Raw genomic sequence first — 10,765 nt, forward strand, 5'->3', positions numbered from 1 at the left:
TACTTTCAATTGAGATTGGTAATTTGGAGTACTTAGAAATAGGTAGGAAGTGATTCTGTAAATGACTTCAGTATTCACAAAAGTATTGATCATTTCTCCTCTGTAATGTGCCCCCAATGCAGCTTCACTTGCCAGATGCCTCTGAATGGAATAAAGAGTTTAACTCCTATTATCAGACATATGTGACTGCTTTTGTGTTCCCTTCTTCCACAACATGGCAGTTAAATGATTTGTTGTTGAAATGAGATCTTAGCCTTATTTTGCAACTTTACAGAGAAGGCACTGGTTGTTCTGTGATATAGCATCCTTGCCTACCTTGGTTAACACTGAATATCTGCAAACTTCTGAAATTTGCTTAGGGGATTTGGACTTGGAGAGAGCAGTTTAAACTGCCCAATACTCTCTATGTACACATAAGCTTAAAACTTAGCAGTCGTAACATAATGGGGATAAGTCCTCTTCCAGTGGCCTATGACAAGGAGGAACTGATTCTTAATGGTCAATGAGATGCAGTATAATGGTGCACATGGAGACAGTTGCAAATTTACATGCATGCACAGGGTTTCTGCAGTCATTAGTGTGCTGTGAGGCAGTAAAAATGACAAATTTATATGCCACTGTTCAAATAAATGTCAAGCATCAGAATGCAATTCTATAAACCAATAGCGTGTCAACATTTAGAAGACAATGGGCATAGTTCTATCCCAATGTAAACTTGGTTCATACCATGTGCCACTTCATTAACAAGATACAAAGTAAGGCTGTCAAATGTTTGCTTGCTTTTAACTCTCTCCTAATGTTACATTTCTCTGAAGGAGAATATTACAGCACACCTGGCACTTCCTTGGAAGTAGTGTGTGAAGTATCCCATGCAGGGACAGCTTGCACTTAGGTGACAACAGCAATGGTGTAGAAATGAAAAACAAAATCCCCAGTCCAATGGTAGGAATCTGATTCGGGGGAGAGAGAGAACAGGGCCTTATTCTCATGACAAAGTAAAGTATTTCAAAGCATTAAACTGATGTATTTCAAATGTTTAATGAACAGAAACATGCAAACCAGTAATGAGAGGACAGAACCATTGCAATATGGCTGCATGTTGCTGCATACTGGTTTTTGAGTTAGTGATCCTTTAAAATGTTAGAATGACACCGACCCACCCAAATCACTTCTCGGTAACAAATGCCACTTCTATATTCTAAGGGTCCACACTCTTAGGTAGTGGTGGCTACCTAAGGACCACTTCCAAGTGTTGCCTTAACCCTCAATGGGTTACATGCCAGTGGTGCACATTGCCAAAATGACCAATATACACTTCCGCATGCAAATACAGGTGTGTGGGGGGGGGGAGTCCTAGTCATCACAGTGCTGAGATGGAAGGAGAGGTTACATTGGATGCAAGAACTCAACTTCCATTTTAAAGTTCCAATTGCCTTATGAGCGCTTTTTCTTGTGACGGTCATTTCACTTACATGCAATAATAGCTGTTCAAAAACCATTTATTTTGACTGTTTTAATGAAATTAATGTTTGCCACATTTTTCTGGAACAGAATGGAGGACTTCACCACCAGTGTGCCTGGAAGTTAGTCCTTCTGTGCAGAGAAAGCAATGAATCTAAGTTGTATTTGTAGCAACTTTGTGACATATGATCAGTCCATTCTTCCTTCCTGCCACAGATGAAATGAAGCAAGGTTTTATTGCTCAAAACTGGTTGTCCACTCTTTCAAACAAGCCTTTATTCATCATGAATTTAAATTCACTATCCTAGAATGTTTTCTTCCAAGTTACCTTTGTTTCATCTATTGTACATACTGCTTATATTCAAAATATAGAAGCATTTATGCTTTCTTGAATTTTCCACATTTCCATTTAAAGTGATGGCAGAGGAAGAAACTAGCCCTTAAGTTAGTCTGAAAGCCTGTACTCATACTGGCTAGGACAGGCACCCCCAACCTGCAGCCCTCCAGATGTTTTGGTCTACAACTCCCATGGACCCTAGCTAACAGGACCAGTGGTCAGGGATTTTGGGAATTGTAGTACAAAACATCTGGAGGGCCCGAAGGCTGGGGATGCCTGGGCTAGGATAGCAACACTTGGGCCACTAGCCATTTAGCACACAGCAACCTTCCTGCCTAAATTTAGTTGGATTGACCTTTGAGTTCCCTAAACTTGAGTATGTCATAGAACTTCCAACATTCATGTTGAGACATTCCATTAGAAGTAGCTCGCTTTTGTGGTTTGTGTGACAACAATGGGACACTCGTACAATTCTGGATGGCTGTTGAATGGGATGGTGGTGGTTGGTAAGACAACTCAAAGCAGTTCTGTTGTCGCGGACATGGTAGTAGGTCTACTGAGCTTTCTAAACTCTGCTGGGCCTATTAAAATGGTCTGTACCAAAATCCAAATGGCCCTTGTGGCTTCTCCCGTTTGCTCTTATAAACCTCTGGAAAAGGAAAATGGATCAGCCAACAATTACCCCCAAGCTGATGTTATAGGAGCACCTATAGGTCAGGCATAGGCAAACTCTGCCCTCCAGATGTTTTGGGACTACAACTCCAATCAGGACCAGTGGTCAGGGATGATGGGAATTGTAGTCTCAAAACATCTGGAGGGCCGAGTTTGCCTATGCCTGACCTATAGCAATCGGCAACATGGAACAGCATGTCCAGGTTAATGAACAAAACTCTGAAACAATTTTAGAATGACTGTATTTCTTCCACTTTGGGCTATATTACTGACCAAAATACCTTTCAGACAGACTTCCACCTGTCACCAGTAACTTAGTACAGCAACCAACTTTTGTTCCACCAGCAGCTACTGGTAAGAAAGACCCAGCTTCCGGGGGGGGGGGGGGAATTATGACTAGGCTCTCAAAAGTCAACCTCTGCTTTATACCCACAACATAAGCTTTTTGCAATATGTAAACCAAGTTTCCTTTTTTTATATGCCACAAATTCACTTGAGTATTCTGTATGATTCTGTTTGCCACCAAGGTCTCCAACTGAGGCTTCTGTCTTCTCTTCCTGCTGCATCTCCCAAGAACTGATACTGCAGTGTTTCTCAACCCCCAAAACATCTGGAGGCACACTGGTTGAGAAACACTGTGATACTGAATTCTCAGCTGTGCAGTGTATTTCATGCAGACCTGTTCTTTCCCCTACTTGGGAGGCCAATCACTGCTGTTCAGGAGTTAACCCAATTATGAAATCGTCAGGCAAGGATTCTGGCAGTATCTCTGCCAAGTGATCATCGTAAGATCGAAGCGTCCACAGCTTCTCCAGTTCATAGATTTCGCGTGTCTCTGGCAACATGAAATGGATCACAATATTGCCTGTGAGGACGAGAAGAGTCGCAGTAAGCAACAGTTCTACAGATAAGCGTGCTTTGAGTTGGTCATACCCCCACTAAAACCTCTAATCAACCCACCAGCTAAGCATCTCATAGGCTCGCTGTATTTGAGGATGAACTGATGTTAGCACTCCCTTTTCCCTGCCCTCTTTTGCTCACCAGAAGAGCAGTAGAAAATCTTCCACTTGACTAAATCACAATTTCCTGTTTACATGTAGACTCGAGAACCATTTTACTTAATTTAAAGCAGTTTAGTCCATAAGCCAAGAGAAAGCTTCTTGTCAAAAGGGGCAGCTGTTGGCATTCCTCCCCCAGCTTGCTCATCCCTGCTCCCCATGGACCTGGGGGGTGGTTGTAATGAACACATCCAGCAGGTTATTGTCAATGGCCCCCCTGCAAGCATGTGAGCCCTTGGCAGGTGCCTGACCATGCCAGCTCTCAACACTGGCCTGCTTTCAGTCTATGAACACACACGGACTGGTGGAATGGGAAGAGGGGAGTGTAAGATCCTGAAGCCTGCCACAACTTCCTCTTCCTCTACAGTTCCAAACTATAGTTTAAGATTGAATCAAGCCACCCACTTTCATTTCCCCTTAAATAAGGGCAGGAATCAGACTTCTTCCTCCTACTGAAAAGGCATTTAAATGCTTTAATTCTCATTAAAGTAAACCAATTTTTTTCTGATCTTCAAGGGAAGGTATCATGCTTATGTAGCATGTCTGTAACAATGCAGTTTGGAAGGAAATGTAGAAGGGTGAATACTGCAGCTCTTTACAAAAGCCCAGAATACTACTGGGCACTGAGCTGAAACAGCGTTTTCGGCCCCACACAGGCAGCTGGGTTGAGAGAGTAGTATACAACAATCCTGCAATGTAGTTCACTGCTACAGCACCAGAATTTAAGTACTTAATACCCGTGTTAACAAATGATGCCTTTGTTGCAAGAACATGCCCCACTGTATGTTTGGGTGCAAGAAGCCACTTCTATCCAAATGTATTCTGATAGTTTGTAGTTATACCCAGCTCAAGCTCCAGTCTTACTCTTCATTACTAGAAACAAAATGATTTACCAAAATCTATGCAAATCCAATCTTCGCAATCTTTTCCTTCAATTATAACATGGGGATCCTGGTCTGTCCTCAAATGCTTGTACTGAAGCAGAAAACAAGTCAGTGTAAAAAGTCACGTTCATGGGCAAGAGACCAGTAGTTATTACAGTAAACCCATTAAATGGTTGCTGCCACTCACAGGTGTGGTATGTTACACATCGCCCTCATACAACATTGGCAGTAAACGAGACCTATGTCACAATTATTGTTTTAATAATTGTTTTAATGTTTGATGTTTTACTGTGTTTTTATATATGCTGCAAGCCACCTAGAGTGGCTGGGGTAACCCAGCCAGATGGGCAGAGTATAAATAATAAAAGTATCATCATCGTGTATTAGGTTATTTGGTTTCTGCCATTTCATTATATTTCTGTGCTGCTTTTGACTCTCACAAGTCACAAAGTGGCTTACATACAATAAATAATAACATAGTAGAACATCACAAATGCAATATAAATTACACTAAATTAAATAATCAATAAAACTACCTTCTACATAACACTATTAACAAAACATAAAAAATAAACAGCACAAACACACAACAAGTCATATTGTAAAATTTGCAAAGCATTACAACACTCATAAGCCACAAAACAATATTAACGTTAACAAGCAAAAACAAAACAATTCACACACACTTGCCGCTTCCATGACCTGAACTGAGCAGAAGACTACATCAAAACACATCGACATAATGGTGGTGGTAGCAACTTCCTTCTGAAAGCTCCGAGGGCTGGAGGATAGGTCAAGGCAGGTGGAACAAGCTCTTCCCTGGTGGCCAGCATAGAGTCCTATTCCTCTCCCAGCTCCTCCTCTGAAAACTGCTCCCTTATGAAGGACGGAGGGTGGGGAAAGGTAGGTGGAAAAAGCTCTTGCCTGGTCAGCAGAGTCCCATTCCCCTGCTAGCCCTGAAAAGTAACTATTTGAGAGCAACATGGTGAGCCAGAGGTCCTCCAGCTATGGGATAAATCGTGCCTTTTCCTCCAGCCTTTCCCATATCCCTCAAATTTCCTTTTGGGGCACCTTTTTCTGGAACCCTACTCTTAGTTGAAGCCAATTTATCTCCTTTGTAATTCACAAATCTTTGGTATACTCAGGGCCTTATATTTTATTATCTACTATTTCCCCCCTGAGGGACCCAGGTGGCGCTGTGGTTAAACCACTGAGCCTAGGGCTTGCTGATCAGAAGGTCGGCGGTTCGAATCCCTGTGACGGGGTGAGCTCCTGTTGCTTGGTCCCAGCTCCTGCCAACCTAGCAGTTTGAAAGCACGTCAAAATGCAAGTAAATAAATAGGAACCACTACAGCGGGAAGGTAAACGGCCATGTTTAATGCGAGATGAGCGCGCAACCCCAGAGTCTGTCACGACTGGACCTAATGGTCAGGGGTCCCTTTACCTATTTCCCCCCTAATTGGCAAATTTGCAAGCATACTTTGTATACACCCAGCCATCCCTGTTAATAATGTTCTACAAGCTAAGAAGAGTGCAGAGTAGTTGACGTACCATTTTGACCAGGTAATGAGCCATGGCATGGAGGTGCCTGGGAGATGACCCACTGACAATTATGAAATAATTGCTGTATTTCAGTTCTGGAGGCAACTCAATAACGCAAATGTCCTTGGCATTTTCTTGTCTCAGAAGTGATACCATGTGGTCGATGCTGAATACTGAAGAGACATGATCTGAAAGAGGCAACAGAATGATAAAAATGAAACAGTGTGGAAAAGAAATCCTTTTGCAGGAAGGAAAGGTGTGCATGCATTTCCTGAGGTTAGTTCCTTATTTGCAAACTACAGTTCACAAAAAGTGCCTCTCTGGACTAGGATTTTGGAATATGCCGTTTTTGCCAAACTCAAACTGGATTATAATCTCCAACCCATTTCCGTTGTGCACTAACTCTCTGGCAATTTTTAAACTTGACACCAGTGTGCAATAGAAACTTTCACAAGTGGCATCTCACACACATGCTGCTTCTAAACTGGGTCAATTCATCTAAACATGCATTGTTAGCATGCCAGCATGTTTTCTGCCTGGACCACTTATCCCCAGTGTGTTCATACTACACACAAATACACAGTGGCTGAGACCCAGCTTAAGCAAGATACTGAACTCAGGGAATGCTGCATGGGAACCCCACATAAATACAATTTTTCTTACTGCATATCACTTTTAAATGAGTCACATTTGAAGAAGAGAAGAGCAGTCAGGCAAATCTGCCTTTGACCAATGCTAAATCATCCTTTCAAACTGCATAACAAATCCTGGGGGGAAATGTAGAAATCTCTGGAAAGAGTTAACTGCTTAATATTCTGAAGGGACTAATTGAGGTAGTCAGTGAAGTGACCCAAACAATGAATAATCCCCAAAAGATTATATTTACAATTTAGCTCAATGTGTTGTGTGTTACCAACAAGAGCAGTTGACAGTTAACTTCTGAAACTAAGCAATCGAGATCCCTCATTGCCTGTAGGCAAAAGTACCCTAGTCTGTAAGCAAGAGACATGCTACTGTTTCACAGTTTAAACTTTCCCGCCACCCCTTGAAACTTGTGATTGTTTAAATTACAAATGGTTTGAATCTAATTCTGAAATGGAATTTGCCCTCAAGTTGCAGTCCTGCTCTCAGCCCCTTCTCTTCCATTGTTACACCAGTGTCCCAGGTTACGTACACATCATACCTCGGAAGCCCACTCTTTCCCTCAAATAAATCTGGGTTGGCTTGCTTCTATTCTAACAGAGGTTTAATAGACGGAAAGCAGCTTTTCATGGAATGGCGCTAAACCTAGTATGGATAAAACTACAGGTCCTGATAATAAACGTCGCCTTTGGGGTGTCAGCTAAAACTCAGTGCCCGCTGCGCACTGAGCTTGCAAGGATCTGAAAGCTCACTGAAGAGGAGGACTTTTTGAAAGCAAAGTCTGGTGACCTATGATGCTTTTGGATCTGCTCTCTGGTGAGAAGGGAAAGCAGCCAAGGAACTCATCCCTTGCCATTGGGCCTTGCTGGCTGGGGCTTCTAGGTGGTGTGGTCCAGCGTTTCTCAACCACTGTTCCTGTGCCGCGAGACGCTGGCTGGTGTGCCGCGACGTGCGGCGACGAGAAGGGCGATTTGCATTGTCACGTGCCTGGCGGCGGCCAATAAAGAACACTTACCCGCCGGAAAGCAATATTTCTCCTCCTCTTTCCCAAAGCTCAGTGCAAACGAGCCTGGCGGCCGCCAATACACAACACTGACCCGCCGGAAAGCAATATTTGGCAAGTGTTTCTTACAGTCATAATTATAATATAGGGCGGCACAGAGTTAAATTTTTTAACTTTTTTAATGGTGGTGTGCCTCGTGATTTTTTTCACGGAACAAGTGTGCCGTGGCCCAAAAAAGGTTGAGAAACACTGGTGTGGTCAACAATGTCTGGAGGACACCAGGTTGGAGATGGCTCCTCTACTTGTACACAAGTATGGAAGCAGTTGGCCAGCTGCCTCTCCTCCTGCACTAGCTATACGTTTGAATATGCTTTGATGTATTTAGTGTATTTAACTTGATTTTTTTTTAAATGAGCTTGTGGTTTAGATATATATTTCTATAAATTAAATTACATACGCATATACTCTAGGGGTATTAATGAAACATAGCCACCACTTCCACAAACAGGGTGGATATCAAAGGCTTTAGAACTGTCCCTCCAGATCTTTTCGGACTACAGCTCCCATCAGGCCTGACCACTGTCTGTGCTGATGGGGTTGGAGCTCAACAGCATCTGGAGGGCCATGCATGTTCTCCATCCGTGGTGTACCGGTAGCAGAAAGTTCACACTGCAGTTTCTACAAACTCTTCTTAGGGAAATAGCATCATGCTGTAAATCCTGCACTGCAGGGGGTTGGACCAGATGTCCCTCGGATCCCCTTCCAACTCTCTGAAAGGAGGACCCATCCGCATCGCACGTCGAAAAGCTTAGTAGCGTTGCTCCTACGGACGGCCAGTCGTTCTGGCCCTTGATCATAGGAGACCGGCTTCCACCGCCAAAACTACCCGATGCCCACACGAACAGGCAGCGGCGCTCCAAGGTTTCCTTCCCGAGCTCTACCTGGAGATTCCAGGGGCTGAACCCCGGGCCCTTTCGCTCGCTGACCCTGCACCACCGCGCGAGAAGGTTGCAGCTGTTCAAGGCCCAACCGCCCCGACCCAAACGAGCGGGGCTTCGGCGCTACTTACCAGACGCACCCGCGGCCTCGCCGGCACCGGAGCGAATGCGCTGCTCCTGCCCGGCTGCCCAGTCTTCTTGCAAGCTTTGCTCCACCTCTGCATCCCGCAGCTGCGAGCTGCCCGCCGCGCTGAATCTCCGCAACCCTAGCGAGCCCGCGCGCGAGGGAAATCGGGGAGCCGCCGCAGCAGCAGCAGCCTCTCGCAGGCCGCTGTTTCTTCCTCCTCCCGCGGCTTGCCAAGACCTGAGCCTCAGCAGCGCCCGCAAGCAGCGGCTGCTCTGCCACATGGCGGGCCGTCGGTTCCCAAGGAGGAACCCCCGACGTTCCGCGGATGGAACTTACGAACACTCAACGTTCCAAATGGAATCTCTCCGGGAAACTCCCCCTCTCCTCGGCGCGCCGGCTGACGCGACTGCCGAGGCCGCTGGCGATTGGCCGCGCGCCTCCTCGCGTGAAAGCTGGGGGCGGGGAGCGCAGGCGCACAAGCTTTTCGGAAGGCAACTCCAGGAGTGGGAGCTTTCGGAGCGCCTTTCTTTCGCCACTGCGCGGCGCGCTCCTTCCTGGGAACCGGATTCGTTTTCGCCCTGCCCTGGAGACTGTGGAACGGATTGGAAACACAAGCCAGCTAAGAAAGTTTGGTGGCTGCCCTGAAGACAAACGATGCAGCTGATGAAATGGACTCCAGCCCACAAAACCTTGTGCCATTATAAACTTGCTGGTCTTAATGGGGCTTAACGAGACTCTCGGCTCCTCCTTGGAAATCGAGTTTCTTAAAACTCTTAATCTTAGGGGCGTGAGATTCTCTACAATTCTATGATTTTCAGGTGAAGGAAGTGGACTCCGTGAAAGCCATAAAATCAGGCTGCACAGAGAGTGCAGATACGTCATTCTAAGTGTCTTGGAACCTCTACCTGGGTACCCTAAGGACCAATTTTTTTCCATTCGTTCCTTCTGATAATCTCCAGTCACCATCTGATACCTTGCTCTGAAATGTGAGAGGAACCCTGCTGGATATAGCCCAGCATCCTGAGCTCACAGCAGCCAACATTAATGCCTATGGGAAGCCTGTGAGTCTGTAGAACATGAGCACATGGACCATGTTTTTATTGTGTAGCATGCACCTATATACAACTAAGTCACATGTGCAAGGCTGAGGTGCTAACTGGTCATAATGGAATAAGGAATAAAGTAATAAAACCCAGGTGCACAATTTTTGAAAATCCAAAAGAGGAAATTTCCATTTTGCAGAGCACTGTTTTCAAGCTTAAATTTTCCATAAAGAGCTTTAGATACATGACAATCCTACGATGCTAACACTCTATTGAATTATGTCAAACCCACACACAACTCCCAACATAGGATAAAACCTCATACAACTGATTCATTTCCAGTATCTTTAGAGGGGTAGCCCTCTAAAGCCTGTTGCAGCTACAGCAACAATAAGGCTTGTGGCATTTATTTATTTATTTATTTATTGCAATGTTTTGTTGGTTTTTATGATAAAATGGCATTTATCAACTCCGAGGTGTTGCAAGCATACATCAGTCACGTGGTGTGAGCAGGGACATTGTTAAATAACTGAATCATTGAATGCATTGCCAAGGCTTCAACTATCTGTGACACAGCCTGTCTATGTTAAGTGTGAGCAATATGAGGTCTAATATTAAATCACTCCTGTTTACACACAGCTGATATATGGGAACCAAAATCACCCTGATTCTTTTGGCCTCTTTAACAACAGTTCTCTATTGTTTTAAATGCACAGAATGAGCCAGATCTCAAACTTTCCCTTGCCATCCCCATCAGAGGATCTTTCCAATGGGAAGCAACCTATGAACAGGCAGCAGTGAGCAGCATGGTACCTTATGTTAGTTGGGGGCGGGGGCGGGGTGTGTGTAACAAAAAGGCCAGAGCAGGGCTTGTAGCATCTGAAACCAACAAATATCAGTTGGTAGAGTGAGTTCAAGCCCTGAATTTGTAGCACATGAAGAGGCCTTATGTAAAGAATAGAAGTCCTTTGATATGTACATTACTTCTTACCCATTGAGGAGTGGGGGGGGAGGCAAAAGAAGTCACAAAAGCAGATTGTCTTCAGACAGGGATTGAT

At 44.7% G+C, this 10,765-nt stretch overlaps 1 protein-coding gene across 2 annotated transcripts; it reads right to left on the bottom strand.

Moving 5' to 3' along the window:
• Positions 1-1,485: 1,485 nt before the first annotated feature.
• Positions 1,486-9,071, bottom strand: MALSU1 (mitochondrial assembly of ribosomal large subunit 1). 2 transcript variants are annotated; one of them, XR_009558384.1, is made up of 5 exons: positions 8,669-9,071; positions 5,964-6,142; positions 4,422-4,503; positions 2,656-3,335; positions 1,486-2,527 (listed from the first exon to the last, which is right to left on the bottom strand). XR_009558384.1 is itself a non-coding variant. In XM_035129517.2 (4 exons), exons 1-4 carry the CDS (start codon positions 8,943-8,945, stop codon positions 3,178-3,180), a joined length of 696 nt encoding a protein of 231 aa, XP_034985408.2. In that variant the 5' UTR covers positions 8,946-9,071; the 3' UTR covers positions 1,486-3,177. The 2 variants fall into 2 exon arrangements, 1 of the variants encoding a protein (XP_034985408.2); XM_035129517.2 differs by having other exon boundaries at positions 1,486-3,335.
• Positions 9,072-10,765: the final 1,694 nt, after the last annotated feature.

Source organism: Zootoca vivipara, chromosome 12, assembly GCF_963506605.1.
Source record: "Zootoca vivipara chromosome 12, rZooViv1.1, whole genome shotgun sequence".
NCBI classification, from domain to species: domain Eukaryota; kingdom Metazoa; phylum Chordata; class Lepidosauria; order Squamata; family Lacertidae; genus Zootoca; species Zootoca vivipara.